Below are 17,037 nucleotides of genomic sequence, written 5' to 3'. Positions count from 1 at the left end.
GCCCACACGTCCCGCCCCCGCCCGCGGCGCGCGCTGGAAGCCCCGCCCACGCCAGCCCGCTCTCAACACTCCCCACCCACAGCACGCGGCAGAGGCTCCGCCCACGGCGTTCGCTGGATGCCCCACCCCCGCCCGCCGACTCCAACCCTCTTGCGGCTTGTGCCAGAGACTCCGCCCACATGCTCCACCCACACAACCGGAGTCCCTCATACACAAGGCCCCGCCCACGCCAGCGAGAGCCCGGGGGGCCCCGCCCATACACTCTGCTCACGCCCGCAGCGTGCGCCAGAGGCGTCACCCACGCGCCCGTCCCTGGCTTGCGTGAGCCGGAGGCGGGGCGTCTTCCCGTGCTCCGGCCCACGTGACCGCAGCCGGGCACCGACTAAGGGGTCAACGTCGCATCACCAGCTGTTTCGATTTCCGCCTTAGGTGCCCAGGAAGTGGGCGGCGAGGCCTCTGGGTTTCCAAGACTCCTTTTTTTGCCCATCCTGCACTGGCTGAGCCTCACATCTGCTTCCGGCCTCCCCCCAACTCCCCATAGGCCTCGAGAGGCTACTGGGTTCCTTCTTCTAAGAGACTTTCTCACTAGGCCTCCTAGCCATTTCCTATTCTGGGAATGCGAAGAGAATCAGAAACTGGCTCGAGTGGTTTGTATAAAGACAACTGAACAGGCAGAACATTCTCAGAGCTCTGCATCGTGTCTTAATCCTGAACAGAGGTGCCACATGTGTCCAAATTCCTGTTTTCAGGTCACGTGTGTGTAAACTGTGTTGAGCCTAGCGCCGGCACTAAGCCACATCCTACCCCTTTTAATGTTTGGGAAGAAGGGTTTAATTGTTGGTGGTTTGGGTTTGGATTTTTTGAGACAGGGTGTCACGAGGATTGAACTATCTTCAGACTAACTGTGTAGCCAAGGTTGGCCTTATATTTTTGATTCTCTGCCTCCACCTGGTCGTATGATGCTAAGTCTTTACTGCCATGTTCAATTTAATGTTTTACTTTGAGATGATCTCATTAAGTTGCCCAGGCTGCTTTGAACTTTTATGCTTCTGCCATAGCCTCCTAGGTGGCTGAAATTTGGGACCTGTGTTTATCAGGCCCATCTTTGTCAGGATTCTCTGAGGATAGAACCATTAGATTTGATAAAATTATAATAGGAGGGCCCCGGAGAGATGGCTTAGCCGTTAAGAGCTTCAAAAGCACTGGCTGCTCTTCCAGAGGTCCTGAGTTTAATTCCCAGCAACCACATGGTGGCTCACAACCATCTGTAATGAGATCTGATGCCCTCTTCTGGTATGCAGCTGTACATGCACTTAGAGCACTCCTATACGTAAAGTTGTTTTTTTTTTTAAAGATTTATTTATTCTATATAAGTACACTGTAACTCTCTTCAGACACACCAGAAGAGGGCATCAGATTCCATTACAGATGGTTGTGAGCCACCATGTTGTTGCTGGGATTTGAACTCAGGACCTCCAGAAGAGCAATGAGTGCTCTTAAGCCATCTCTCCAGCCCCAAAGTTTTTTAAAGTAATAGAAAATTATGGAGAGACTGATTAAATTATTAGGTTGACTTACACAGTCAAAGGCAGGTGTGTCCAGTGTCTGCACTCACTGGAGAGTCAAATCACAGAACAGTAGGAGTCAGTACAAGAGGCTAGAATTCCTAAGATTTAGTAGTAGTAAACCATTTATGTGGGTGCTGAGACTCAAACTCAGGGCCTCTACAAGAGCAGTGTATGCTCTTAACCACTGAGCCGTCTCTCCAGCCCCATTTTCTTAAGTGGTATAGCCACAGTTAACTTGTTCATGCATCATTAAGTAATCCCTCACTCATGCTTGTGTAAGCAGCCCAGTTGAATCTCAGTGGGTCACTGTCCTACAGTAATTCCAAATTCAACCTACTTTGGAAAGTAGCACCTTATGCTCAGGAAGTAGACAACTCAAAGACTTCCAGGAAGTCCTTGAAACTGACCAGAGTCACTAGGTCCCACCCTCCTGAAACTTACATAAACAGGGCAGCTGAGAGAAGGCAGCTGCCTGGAAAGAGGCTCAGACAAGCCAAGCTGCCTGCAAGAGACCCACTCCAGCCTGTCGCGGAGCCTGCAAGTGGTGCATTGTGCTTCAGGTTTCCAGCTTTATTGGATTGTCACTCATGCTGGGATGGGCTTTGGTGATAACAGCTATCTATGAGTCATTTCTGCTCCTATAAATGGCCTTCACTTACACTCCTATAAGTACCTCCAGTAAAACTCATTCGTTTGCTAAGTTGGACTTTGGAATTCTTACTTTAGTCAAATACACAATATACATGTATGATAGTCACAGAGAACTGGGGGAGGCTAGATATAGTGGCCTGTCCCTTTAATCTCAGCACTCAGGAAGCAGAGGTGATTGATTCGCTTATGAATTCGAGGCTAACCTGGTCTACAGATCAAGTTCCAGGACAGCAAGAGCTACACAGAGAAACCCTGTCTCAAAAAAAAAACAAAAAACAAACAAACAAAAAAACAAACCAAACCCACACACACAGGGAAGAGAGTGAGGAGGAAGGGAAGGCCAGATGTGGCTGTGTATGCCTATAATCCTAACTAACACTTGGAAGACTGAGGCAGGAGAACTGCTGTGAGTTTGAGACTAAACTGAGACTAACTATGTATTAAGTCCAAGGCTAGCCTAGAGCACATAAACAAAAGCCTATCTCAACAAAACAAAGGACAACAAGAGAGACACACACTGGTGACACTGCTCAAAGGAAGGCTTCTAGGAACAGAGTTTTCATTAAGACAGTCTGTCACTGTGTCTCCTAGACTGGCCTTCAACTCTAGATCCTACTGCACCAGCCTCCCTGTGCTGAGATTACAGTCCTAGGCCATCTGGCCTGGTGGAAGCAAGTTTTTATCAGAGGAAAGTATACGTACTCAGATTAGAAAAAGTCATCAAATTCAGATTTGAGCATGTTCCTGAGTTCATATAATGTGTTCAAAACAATGACAGAGGTCTGGGGGGAGATGGCTCAGTAAGGTAGAAGCCAGCCTGAGGTCATGAGTTAGATTCCCACAACCCTCATCATGGAAGGAGCGGTCCAACCCCTGTGCTGTGGCACCCCCCCATGCACATCTACATAAATAAGTAATAATAAAGATTATAGCTCTGATTCTCTGTCTCACACACACACACACACACACACACACACACACACACACACACACACACCAGAAGCAGGAAAGCCTCCGTGGAGTATTTAGTATTTTAATGTGCCAGGTTTATTCTAGGTCTCATAAAAAGAGTAAATCCAAATGAACCAGCTATTTTTAGTTGGCTCCTTGTTTCTGTGGAGGCTGTTATCTGAAATAACAACAGTGAACAATTCTGAAGTCTCCATAATCAGTCCTTTACAGGGGAGCAGCCTTCCCTCTCCCCAAATCCTACCTCTGAAGCATGGGTGTTTACTCCAAAAGGTGCCTGCCTGGAGCCTAACAAAGGCTCAGAGATCAACCACACTTGAAAAGGAAATCAAAACAGAGACTAAAGTTCGTCAAAGGGCGTGTGCCCTCTTTGTAGCTTTACTCAAAACAGCAGGCCATGGCCACAGTATGAGTGATCAGAGCTCTGACAGAAAGGCATCCAGACCTCTCACTTTAGGAACCACAAAGCAGTACTTGAAAGGAAAAAAAATACACACAAAATTAAGGGACAAATGTAACCCAATAAGAGGAACAGAAAACCCCAAACCATGCCTACCTACTCTCGTAGACTATGAGAAGAATGGCAGGCTGCGGTGCCATTACCCTGAATCCTAGCACTCCTAAGGAGGGGACAGAAAGATTACTGAAAGTTTGAAGCCAGTGTGTGTGGGCTACATAGAAGTACTGGGTTATCCTGGGCTCTAGAGTTAAGACCCTGTTTCAAAAAGGAAAGACAGAGAGACAGGGAGAGAATATGAACCCCAACAACTATTTAATAAAGAAGCAAAACCTATAACAACAAAACTAATAGGTAATAAAGATAGAAATGTAAACAAAGAGAAGGCCGGAGTTTAGGTCTCTAGAAGATGTTTTGTCTAGCAGGTAGGAGGCCCTGGGCTTGATTCATAGCATGATATTAACAGCACAGAGAGACAATGTCCCTCAGTTGGCTAGAGTGCTTGCCTAGTATGCAGGATGCCCTAGGTTCAACCTTCAGCACCCCCTAAACAGCATGATGGTGTGCTGTGTCCATCACGGAGTTTCAGGGAGGAGGATCAGAGGTTCAAGGTCATCCTCTCCTGTGTATTGAGTTTGATATCCTCCTATCTTAAAAAAACAAAAGCAAAAAAGGACGAAGAAACAAAAACAATAAGAATCTGGAAAGCAATAAGACAAGTAATCTAAATCTGTTAATGTCAATAATTACTTTAAATAGTAATGGATCAAACATTCTAATTAAAAGGAAGAGCTTAACACATTGGCATTTAAAAGGCAAGCACAACAATGACCCGGAAACAGTTTTGCTGGGGAATGGACTTCTTTGAGCACAGCTATTCTGTTGGTTAAGTCCAGGTTTTCAGTCTTATCTACCGTTAACTACAAGAGATAAAGTCTTTAAACCAACCACCGACATGGCTCTTTACACAGTTTTTAATTGCTGCTTGTCTTCTGTTTTTCTTTATCCATCCCCAGAGCTTTAGTGAAGTTTAGATGGGACATTCACTGTCTTAAAGACCACTCTTATAATCCCAGGATTCAAGAGGTGGAGGAGGGAAGATCAGAAAGTCAAGGTCATCCTCAGACTCTCACTGAGTGTGAAGCTAGACTAAAGTACAAAGAAAATGTCAGAAAGGGCAGAACAGAGGAGCAAAGCCCAACCCAAGCAAACCTCAAACACCTAAGCCTTTGCACTACCCAGCCATTCATTTCTTTACGGTGGTGTGCTATTCTAATTCAACACCGGCAAGTTGGAAGAGTTCTACTGCTCCTTTGTGGGCAGTATTACAATGATGGTGTGTCTTCTTGCTACCCAGATGTCAGGTTGTCCAACTGCAAAATCCGACGTTGGTTGAAGTGCTGGACACAGCTCGAAGCTGTGTAGGATTTGGTTTTCTAGGTGAAGTCCGTATCCCCAGGTCTACAAGACAAGGCAATCACTATTCAGATCACCAGAACTAGGGACACAGCTCTGGCTGCTGACGGTTTCTGGAAGTCCTTTTTGGTTTCGATTTTTAGAACAAGATATTGCTATATGGCCCAGGCTGACCTCATTTTCAAAGCAACTCCCCTGCCTCAGCTTCCCAGATACAGATATTACAGGTGAGTGCTATGATGTCAGCTTTCCTAACCACATCCCTTAAGAGTGAAATACAAATCAGGGTGTGTACCCTGCCTGTATACCCAGAAGGAAGATTGAGAGTTCAAGGTCATCTCCTGCCAGATATGGAACGTGAGGCCAGCCTGGGCCGCAGGGAAACTCAGGGAAAGAAGAGAAGGAAAGGAGAAGGAGAGGAGGAGGAAAACGAGGAGGAAACTAGTTGGGCGTGGTGACACATGCTTGGAATTTTAAGAGCCTGAGGCAAAAAGATCACCAAGAGACTCTCTGGCAGCCAGCCGAGCCCGGTCAGGGAGCCTCAGGTTCATTGAAAGATCCTGACTAACAACAACAACAACAACAACAACAATAATAATAATAATAAATATGAAGAGAAAAAGTCAGAGTGACCTGATGTTGACCTCTGTGTTCCACGTACCTGTGAAGTTGTGTACTTATACACATACCAACACAAACAAACTTACACACACACACACACACACACACACACACACACACACACACACACACACTGGTTTACCCCCGTTGATTCTGAAGTCATGGGATATGGGATGTGTTTGAAGCTCCATGGTGACTGTCATCTGCAAACAACAAGCTCGAAGAAGCAGGCTCACCCGTACATGGACTGAATGAATTCCCACTCAATGACTGATTCTGCTTCAGTGTCCATGAAAATCTTCTTTGCGTATGTCTGCTTCTGTTTTATATTCTCACTGTGCCTCCTCAGCCCCAGTGCACTGTAACTCTGAAACAGTGACCCACAATAAGAAGGATGTGGTCAGGTCAGGAACCCTGTGCCTCTGGTAAAATTTATAGACAAATCATCAAAGCTGTCGGGGGAAAGAAGAGTGCCCTCTAGTAGGAGTAATGTTCATTTGAAAATAGCTAATTGCATTTCTGCATGACTGAGCTCTAAAAAAGCTAGTCCTTAGGGTTCTCAGAAACAGTATGGAGTTCCAGTCTCCTCCCGGCTGCCTGCAGTTCAAGATGTAGAACTCTCAGCTCCTCCAGCACCGTGTCAGCCTGCAGGCTGCCATGCTTCCCTCTATGATCACAGTGAACTGAACCTCTGAACCAGTAAGCTAGCCCCAATTAAATGTTTTCCTTTATAAGAGTGGCTGGGGCTCATGGTGTTTCTTCACAGCAATAAAACCCTAAGACACCAGGCATGCAGGAAGTCCAGGTTCCACCTCCAGCATCAGAAAAACCAGGCATCATGTCGTTCCAGTAATCCCAACACTCCAGAGGAGAGAGGGAGGATCATGAAGTGCATCTTCCACTACATATGTTGAAGACTCAGAAACTGTACCTCCCTTATGTCACGCTGTCCCCTGCAATGGAGCATATTTCACGGTCCCTGCAGATCTTTTCTGCATCCCTGGTAGTGTTTCTATGTTTCCACTAGGCTTCTGTGCTTTTACTGCTGAGGTCTATGGCTCAGATTTTTGCCAGACTTTTCTTCTGAACTAATAAAGCTTTGTCTGCCCAGGAGAAGCGTGGGAAACTTCTAGGAGTCCCATCCTTTCTGCAATCCTAGACCACGCAGATCCCTTACACCAGTGAGGTAAGTGGCAGTGTGCACGCCGGGCCCCCTTGTGCAGCTTTCTTGGTCACACTCCCCTGTAGGCCCAGGACGAAAAAATTTCATCTCATTTCCTGCTCTCTATTGCATGAAGCGGAAATTCCTGGTTGTATCACGTGATATAGGCTCACGTGATGTTTTGCTGAGGCAAGACCCGTGAGAGGACACGTGATGTTTAGAGAGCGTATAAGTAGGACTCAACAGCCAGTGTCGGGACCGGGCGCTTGCATAGCTAGCTATGCAGCTCCTTATTGGTCTCAAGCCTTTGCTGTCCTTCACTTCCTTGAGAGAGACACAGCAGAGAACTCCTGACACTGCAGTTGGTCCTGGTCACTCCCGCTGGCTCGTGTTGATTTGGTGGAGACCTGGCAGTTTCTGCTGGATCTTGCTGTCCTTCCTGATTAGTGTTTGGTGGTAGGTCCACATCCCCTTGTCCTATCTGCCATCTTTTCGACTCTACCTTTGGACAATGGGTGAGAAGGCGGAGTTAGGGGGTTAGGGGATTGTTGAAGTGTTCGAGAACCCTTATTAAAGTAGCTTTTGAAAAATCTAAGCCTACAATTGTGTACATGAAATAAATCACTTGTAGCCAGATCCTGACGGCAGGGAGCTTCTAAGACCTTATAGAATTTGACTTTCTTATAACATATGACAAAATTCAGTATGGTTTTAAATCATTGTTTGTTTTGAGACAGAGTCTTGCTGTGTGGCCTATGCTGGCCTCAAACTCTTGGCAATTCTTCTGTGTCAGCCTCCAGGATGCTGGGATTACAGGCTTGTATAATCAGCTCTGTTTCAAAACTTCTCGGGGAGGTGGGGGATTTATTTATTTACTCCTACTCAGGAATTCTACTCTTTTTTTTTTTTTTTAAAGATTTACTTTATTATATATAAGTACGCTGTGGCTGTCTTCAGACACACCAGAAGAGGGCATCAGATCCCGTTACAGATGGTTGTGAGCCACCATGTGGTTGCTGGGATTTGAGTTCAGGACCTCTGGAAGAGCAGTCAGTGCTCTTAACCTCTGAGCCATCTCTCCAGTCCAGGAATTCTACTCTTAAGAAGTCACTTAAGAGGGTCAGGAGAGGAGTTGGGGCTTTAGCTCAGTGGTAGACCGATTGCCTAGCAACCGCAAGGCCCTGGGTTGGTCCCCAGCTCCGAAAAAAAAAAAAAAAAAAAAAAAAAAGAGGGCAGGAGAAATGGCTCAGTGATTAAGAGCACTGGCTGCTCTTCTAGAGGACTGGGTTTTAATTCCCAGCACCCACCTGGCCGCTCACTGCTGTCTGTAACTCCAGTTTCCAGAGATCTGACACTTACACAGACATCAACACACATGAAATTAAAAAAAAAAAAAAAAAAAAAAAAAAAGGTCTAGGCTGTGGTGGCTCATGCATTTAATCCCAACACTCAGGAGTTCCAGGACAGCCAAGCCAAGCTGGGAAAAAAAAAAAAAAAAAAAGTCACGTAGAAAACTGGAAGTCTCCTTTGAATGGAGATTTGAAGGAGCAAGAGTGAAGTGGTTAGTGTGGGGTGGATACATAGTTAATAGTTGTAAGTTGACAGAGTGGACAGGTGGGTTGGTGTGGGGTAACTCCAAGAGGGAAATTAAGAGCAAAATAAGAGTGACCCAAACTGAAGAATACACGACTTTCGAATAGTCTGAAAACAGCATATAATAAAGTTTAGAGTTGTCCAGAGGCCTCATCAGCTATAGGCACTTGCCCAGGGGCCCGACAACCTAGGTTTGATCCCCCAGATCCACATGGTGAAGGGAGAGAACCAACTCCTCCAGGCTGTTCTCCAAACACGGACATGACACACACAGACACAGCAAATAAATACGCCAACGCAGTCAGTTCAATAGTTTGTTTAAGGCTGGGTATGGGGAGTCCCCATAATCCCAACCCTAGAAGGTATACGTAGGAGGATGTGTGAAGCTTAGGGTCATCCTCCATTATAGAGACCAGCTTGGGTGACAAAAGACTTCCTTTCATTAAACAAAAACAAGCCTATTTAAAGAGTGGTGTGTTGTTGCACTTGGGAGGCAGGGGTAGGAGAGTCACCCCAAGTTCAAGGCCACACAGGGATGCACAGTGAGACTTTTCCTCAAAAAAACCAAGAAAAGCAAATTGATAGAAATAATCTGGAATAGGTTGGCTACAGTTTTCTCACTGCACAGAATTTGCTAACGGGAGCAGAAGGGCCACCACAAGGTGGCGCTCTGACTACATCCATCGCCTCAGACTGGCTTCCCGAGAGCTTTATTTATTTATTTTTTTTAACTCTTTTCCCCAGTCTTTAAGGGCCCTAACTAGAGGTCTGTCACACTCCAGCCATAGTCAGCCCCCCTATCATTAGTGCCAAGCCTTCCTCCTGAAGCAATGACAGTGTCAATTTCAGCAACGGGCAACGACGGGGCAAATGCAGCTGTTGTGCCGTTTAGGATAATTGCTCCAGGGCACTGGGAGACAGCGTTATAATCGCGGCGCTTACACAGACGTATACAATATTTCGGTTTCCTGTTTTAAGTCCTGTCAGCACTCTGTGTCATGAACTTGTGAATCTATTCAACTAATGTGAGTCTGGAATTAATCTGCCCACGGTTTTACAATGTGCTCGTGACCCCATGTTCTCATCTTACAGCCCTGCTGTCCCCATCCTACAACAAAGGGCACGCTCTCAAAACAAAACAAGCAACAACAAACAAACAAACAAATAATAAACAAACCAACCCCCCCATCCCTCCCCACCCCCGTCTCTTATAGACTCTACTGGCCCCCAGCTCTCTATGTAGCTGTCCATGGTCTTGAGTTCTTAACCCTTCTTCTACCTCTAGCCCAGTGCTGCGGTTACAGGCAAGTGCTATGGTTCTCAGTTTCTGAAGTGTCAGGGATGGACCCCAGGCTTCTATACACTCTACCAGCTGAGCTATATCTGAGCCTCCTGCCCACTGCCCCACCCAAGATGGGATCTTGTCCTATATTCTCTGTGTGGCCCAGACTGGCCTTGAACTTGCCTTATAGAACTGGTCTCAGACTTTAAACGATCTGCCTGCATTTGTCTCCCAAAGGCTGAGATTGCAGGTGAATGTCACTGCGTCTGGCTGCAAAGGCCACTTTACCCTGCCTTGTCTGGCTCCCTCCTATCTACTTCCACCATTTCTGGGAGTCCATCCATCTTTCGGGCTGTTTTATTTTCCTCAGCCATCTGAGGAAAGTTTCTTATTTTCAGCCTCCATCCCGGTCCACGGTGCTTTCTGCTTGTTCCATCTCTCATGTTTTGCACAATTTCTCACCTAGTGAGAGGAGGAATAGAGAAGTAAATGAAACAGCTTCTAGATTCGGTGTCATGGCTTGGGCCTGTGACCCTCGAAGCTGTGCAGCTGATGCAGGGGGATAGCCACGAGTTTGAAGACAGCCTGCACCACAGTCTTAGCCTTATTTTTTGCTGTGATGAGACACCATAACCAAAAGCAACTTGGGGAGGAAAGGTTTATTTGGTTTACACTTCTTCCAGATCTCAGTTCATCATCAAAGAAGTCAGAACAGGAACTCAAACTGAGCAGGAACCTGGAACCAGGAGCTGAGGCAGAGGCCAGGGAGGGATGCTGCTTACTGGCTTGCTCCTCATGGCTTGCACAGCCTGCTTTCTTATAGAACCCAGGACCACTAGCCCAGAGACGGCACCACCATCGATCAGTAATTAAGAAAATGCTCTGCAGGCTTGCCTACAGCCCTGTCTTATGGAGACAATTTTTCAAATGAGGCTTCTTCGTCTCCCGTGTCAAGTTGACATGAAACTAAGCAGAACAACCTCACGGCAGGTTCCGGGTCAGCCTGGGACTGGGCCACAAAGTGAGACCTTGTCTCAATAACAATAACAAAACTCAAACCTGGGTGTGAGTGGGGGAATGTTGGGGGATGGATATAATCAAAATATATACACATATGAAAGTATCATAATAAAATCTGTTTTATATGATTATTATATCCATATAACAAATTTCTTAAAAATAGGGCTGGGGCAATGTCTCACAAACACAAGGATCTGAATTTGAACTCCCAGCTCCTGAAAGTCAAGTGTAGCCACACCAACCTACACTCCCAGTTCCAGGAATGTGGATGGAGGGGATCCTCTGCCCTCCCCAAAATAACTCAGCTCCAGGTTCATTGAGAGATCTTGTCTGTTAGGAACAAGGCTGAGAGTGATGACATAGCACGCACAACATTCTCTAGCCTACACACACACACACACACACACACACACACACACTTAATCTCAGCACTCAGGAGAGAGGCAGGCAGATCTCTGAGTTCAGGTTAGCTTGGTCTACATGAGTTACAGACTAGTCTTTCAACAACAAAAACTACCTTAAATAAGAGGAACTGGAAGGATGGCTCAGCAGTTAAGAGCACTGACTGCTCTTCCAGAGGTCCTGAGTTCAATTCCCAGCAACCACATGGTGGCTCACAGCCATCTGTAATGGGATCTGATGCCCTCTTCTGGCATGTCTGAAGAGAGCAACAGTGTACTCACATACATAAAATAAATAAATCTTTAAAAATAAATAAGAGATACCAATAGGAACAGCAGTAACAACAAAAGGCTCTGTAAAGGCTTTGCTCAATATGGAGTCTAAGGCAGAGATGGAAATAGCCAGAAATCCAAATCCTAATCCTTAAGGCAGTTGGGATTAACCACATCTCTGCACAGAGAACTTTTAGATGAGTCTACGTGGAAAGTTCAGTGCACAATAGTGAACCACAGGTCAGAAGAGCATCCCCAGTGCTTATAAGGACCTCCCAATCTCCAGTCTGAGCAGCATAGCCACTAAACCTGTACAGGACTCAGGAGGTCTAAGCAGTTACCTGGAGCTGATATAGCAGAGCACAGGCAGGTACTGGGAACTCTGTATGTGGTGTGTGTGTGTGTGTGTGTGTGTGTGTGTGTGTGTGTGTGTGTGTAGGGGGGGGAGGGGGAGAGAGGGAGGGGGAGAGGGCAAGAAAATGTGTGTGTGGGGAGAGAGAGAGAGTGTGTGTGTGTGTGTGTACTGTGGTGGGGAGAGAAAGAGAGAGAGAGAGAGAGAGAGAGAGAGAGAGAGAGAGAGAGAGAGCCTGGTATGGGCTTTTGAAACCTCAAAGCCACCCCCACTGACTTACTTTTTCCAACAAGGCCACACCTCCTAATCCTTTTCAAACAGTGCCGCTCCCTGATGACTAAGCATTCAAACATACAAGCCTAAGGGAGCCATTTTTATTCAAACCATTTCACCTGGCAAGAACTTGGCTGCCCAAGTCATCTTTGAGCCCCCAACCCCTATACCATCCTCTTTTACAGCAGAGTCGTCCTGTGCAGCTCTGATTTGCTGTGAACTCAACTACATAGCCCAGTCTGAACTCAAACTCATGACAGTCCTCCTGCCTCACCTTCCCACGTAGGCGGGATGAGTGACTGAGGTAGCCTACTTGGCTCAGCTCCTTCTGTGTCTTAGAGTTCATCTTACTCCCAAGGATTTGTAAGATCCTGGAATGCAGGCAATCTCCCGGAACCCAAGAGAGGTGGGATCCACCTGTGCCTGTGCCTCTGCCTCTCTATTACCCTAAGTGCTGTGTGCTTACTGAGCCCAACAAATAACATCCTGGCTCAAATCCCAGCCACCCTTCTCCTCGTGCTTTATGAAACAGTGGCAAAAAGATAGCATCTTGGGTGTGGTTCTGAGAGCGCTGGGTCCCTCTAAGTATGCCCTTTCATGAATAAGCCAAAATTCCTTTGTTGGTTTGCTCACTTTTTCTTCCTTCAACCCCTCTGGATGTTTACTGAGTATTCTTCAGTTCTGTGCTAGAACTACAGAGACAAACAAAACCACTTTTGCAATCTCCATGGTGTGACGTTAGCTTTAATTATCAACTAAACACAACGTAGGAACACTTGGAAAGAGACATTCAATGAAGGGTTGCCTATATTGGTTTGGCCCATGGGTATGTATATCTTAGGGGCATTGCAGCATAGTCTGGCCTTGAACCACTGTAATTTCTTGCATTGGTATGCCAAGAGCTGTGACTATAGGCACAAACCATTATGACTGCCGGTGCTAATGAACGGACTCGTTAATAACCAGAAAATATGTATTATTAAATTCAAGTTCCAAACAGAGAGTGTGAGCTTGGAGTTGACGTGCTGTCTCAGTAGTGAGGTTGATATTTGTTTCGTGGAGTAATGATAATGACCTATGGGGTGGGAAGTGGCGTGTAGCTCCGTTGGTCGAGTGCTTACCTAACGCTCACAGATCAACAGAGTTTGGTCACCAGCACCAGGTATGGTGGAGCACACCTGTAATTCAGGAAACAGAGTCAAGAGGATCAGGAGTTCGAGGCCATCCTCGGGCTACAAGATGGCTGTGAGGTCAATGCCTACAGGGTAAGATGCTATCTCCAAGCCAAAGGAAAAGCAACAACACAAGGAAGGGCCTGCAGGGGCAAGGCGGGGTGGGCGGACTCAGTGGACACGGATTCGGTCTGTTCTCCTCCTCCTTCCAGCCGGACCAGATGTGCTCAGAAACCTTGGTTCTCCTTGAGTATATGTACATCTGTCAAAATTCCTGTCAATTTTAGCCCAACTGCCAAGGGACTGAATAAAGAGAGTTAGCGATTAACTTCAAAGAACTTTGTTGGAGAGGAATAAAGATATTTAAGGCCTATTTTGTGAACTAATTGCATTTGCATATTTATGGGATTTACTGATATAGCAGTAATTAAAAACTATTTAGTAGTCTTAAAGGACACATAACTCAGTCGCCGTTTGCATAATAAACACTTCCTTATTATGTTTGCATAATAAGCACTCTCTCCCTGCTTCTTCCAGAAGACATTGGTCCATCTAAGAGGTGCCACGTCCTGCTCAAAAATGGAGAAGCTTGGTACAGGGGTTTCTGGGGCTGTGGAGAGGGGCTTCTGAAAGAATATTCTGGGGTTGGGGATTTGGCTCAGTGGTAGAGTGCTTGCCTAGGAAGCGCAAGGCCCTGGGTTCGGTCCCCAGCTCTGAAAAAAATTAAAAAAAAAAAAAAAAAAAAAAGAATATTCTTCTTGCGATTCTCTTAATGGTGGTGGGCATGGCCTGAGTTGCTGCTAGAGAATGACAGACTCAAACCTCACTTGAGGTTTTGGCTTACTTTGCCCCAATGTTATTCCTTGATGATTCTGAGGAGACTACAGTGGTATGGGCCTATAGCCTCAGCACACATACACACACACATGCACACACATCTCTTGACTCCAACTTTGCATCTTAAATGTACTGATTTGAGAGGCATGGAGAATTGGCTCCATGGTCTACAGCACTTGTTGCTCTTGCCAAGGACCCAGGTTCAGTCCCCAGCTCCCACAAGGTGTTCCATCACCATTCTGTTCCAGGGATCGCAGCACCCTTTCTGACCTCTGTGGGCACTAGGCAGGCCTGTAGTGCACGCACATACACACACAAATACAGGCAAGACACTTGTACACAGAAAATAAAATCAATGAAAAAAAAATTGTCTACATAGTTCCAAGCCAGCCAGAATGATCTATGTAGTAAGAAGCAGTCTGGAGGCTGGGGGTTGGGTTGGAGGAATGAAAGGTTGAGCCGAGAATCTAAAACCATTGAGTAAAATATGGGAGAGTGGGGTTGGGGATTTGGCTCAGTGGTAGAGAGCTTGCCTAGCAAGCACAAGGCCCTGGGTTCCGTCCCCAGCTCTGAAAAAAAGAAAAGAAAAAAAAATATGGGAGAGTTAGACAAAGGAGAGAGCTGAGGCAGTGAAAACTCTCCTGAAAACACGGTACCCACGCAAACTCCTGGCAGGAGGCTGCAGCCAAGAGCTGTGGCAGGTAGCAGCGCCAGACTGCTGTTAAATCAGCTAACGAAGGTCATAATGGACCTGCATTACACATCATTAGCAATGGCCTTGCAGTAACAGATGGGCACATGAGAAAGTGCAAAGAAAAAGAGGGAGGGAATGTTCCCGGAGGGTCTGCCTTAGAGTCACGACACACTAGAATGTGTGGCAAGAGACCATGGGGATCACCATCTCAGTTCAAACCTCTGCACAAGGTGAGGCTTCCCAATCCCTCCCCTAGAAAGACGCTACCAACCCAGCTGTACTCCCTCTTGTCCAGATTCTTCCCCATGAGCCAAAGCAGACTCTCAGAACTGTCAGGAGCAGCAGACAGGAAGAGGCCAAGCTCACCAACAAAATCAGAAGGCTAGTGGAGAGAGCTCTCCTCTCCCACCTCCAGCCACACAACTCTTTCACAGCCAATTAGCTGCAGCCTTGACTAGCTAGTGTGCAGTTACCACATCAAAGACTATCTCTGTTTGTTAATGGGGTGGGGGGGTTAGCTTGCTTCTTTTCATTTCTTCTTTGTGGAGACAAGGTCTCCTGTAGCTCAGGCTGGCCAGAAGTCAAGCTCTCCTGTAGTCAAGGCTGGATTTGAACTCCTGGTCCTGCCTCTTCCTCTCAAGTGTTGAGGTTATAATTGTGAGCTGCTACACTGGGCCCCGACAAGGACATTATTTTATTTATTTCTTAGTGTATGTGGAAGCGGTGTCTGCACACTGGTGTGCACAGGTACACGGACACTAGAGGGACTCCTGCTCAGTAGCCAGAGAAGAGAAGGTAATGTCACAAAAAGTAACCATATTCAATCCATCGAACAGCAACACAACAAATCTTTTGTCAGGGAGCCAACAAGATGGCTCATTGGGAAGGGGTGCTTCCCCCCTAAGCCTGACAATCCAACTTTGGTTTGATTGGGACCCCATTTGAGTCCCCAGGATCCACAGTCTCTATGTACCCTACAGCACTTGTCCACCCCCACATACAAAATAAAGAAATAAAAATAATTTTAAAGGGACATTAAAAAAAACTTTTATCGAAGGATGTTAAACATTAATAGTTCTCATCTTCCAGAAGCCTAGAAGCATCTTGCCTGAGTTACTTTGTGGACTGTGCGCAGTGAAAATTTAAAAAGCATTCCTATTTATCAAAAATCAATGTTTCCCTTAATTAAAGGGGCCTAGCAGAAACAAAAGCACTCTTTCCACTGTATTGTTTGTAGTTGATGCTCATTAGACAATACCAGGTTCCCATTAGCTGCTTGTAACTCAAGAGCCCAGTGACTGTTCCCAGAGACCGAAGATGTTCCTGCCTACGTCTGATTTAAGGCAACAATCTGGATCTCAATTATTAATGAAATTAGGGTCCTGAATGCCAGCAAGAACATTGCCTTAGGTAAAGGCTGGAAAGGAAATCATATTAGCCTGGAATTTCCTCTCCTTGGGGCCCCCTCTAAAATTGCATTATTCACTTAGCTGGCTCCTGTCAGGGAGATGGAGTCTTGGCCATCATCCTAGGGCAGAGCCAAATGGAGAAGCTTGTGGGCTTCGTGAAGGCATTAATCCCCAAACCTCTGTGCAGTGCACATGTGCCTGTCCAGTCGGATGTTTACAAAATCGCACCAAAGTTACCACAAGTGAGCAGACAGGACACGAGGGTGGAGGGGCACTGAGAGATGCAAGGTCGAGCAGTGCCCCCGCTCACCCGACCGCCCGACGGCAGTCATCGCTCTTCTCTGGTACCTGCCCCAGAACAATAGGCAAGTGCGATGATTCTTCTGTGGTCCTGCCTCCTGGTGGCTGTCGTAGGTAAGTCCTGTGAATGATTCTGGGCGCTGTCTGTAGTGCCCATAAACACCTCAGATCTGTTCCTTTGGACTCATGATCTGTTAAATGCTAGCCCTAGGGGTTGGGGATTTAGCTTAGTGGTAGAGCGCTTGCCTAGCAAGCGCAAGGCCCTGGGTTCGGTCCCCAGCTCCGAAAAAAAGAAAAAAGGAAAAAGAAAAAAAAATGCTAGCCCTATGAAGCTTTGCAGAGACCAGTGATGTCTCTGACACTCCCACTGCCACCCCCTCACCCCCCTCACCTCCATCTACACAGGTGAAAATTCACTCCAAAACATTACTTCCACGGGAAAATGTTCTCTTCTGAAGAAATCCAGCTCACTCAGGTGGTTTATGTTGTTCGGGGCAATCTCTTTCAGATATGCACAGATAATGTGTTTTAGGATCCCAGATAACCTTGGCTTTATTATAAGCCTTTAGCAGAGCAGAGGAAGAGTC

The 17,037-nt window shown here is 46.4% G+C and overlaps 1 protein-coding gene across 1 annotated transcript in view; it reads left to right on the top strand.

Annotated features, from left to right (window-relative positions):
* Positions 1-16,492: 16,492 nt before the first annotated feature.
* Positions 16,493-17,037, top strand: part of Htr3b (5-hydroxytryptamine receptor 3B) — a 29,891-nt gene continuing 29,346 nt past the window's right edge. Inside the window, exon 1 of the mRNA XM_032911255.1 lies at positions 16,493-16,564. Within this exon, the coding sequence (XP_032767146.1) occupies positions 16,525-16,564 (40 nt within the window). The 5' untranslated portion in view covers positions 16,493-16,524. The remainder of the gene's footprint in view (positions 16,565-17,037) is intronic.

The sequence above is a fragment of the Rattus rattus genome, chromosome 8, assembly GCF_011064425.1.
Source record: "Rattus rattus isolate New Zealand chromosome 8, Rrattus_CSIRO_v1, whole genome shotgun sequence".
In the NCBI taxonomy this organism is placed as follows: domain Eukaryota; kingdom Metazoa; phylum Chordata; class Mammalia; order Rodentia; family Muridae; genus Rattus; species Rattus rattus.
Note: the sequence above shows the minus strand (reverse complement) of the source record. Positions and strands in the feature narration are given on the sequence as shown.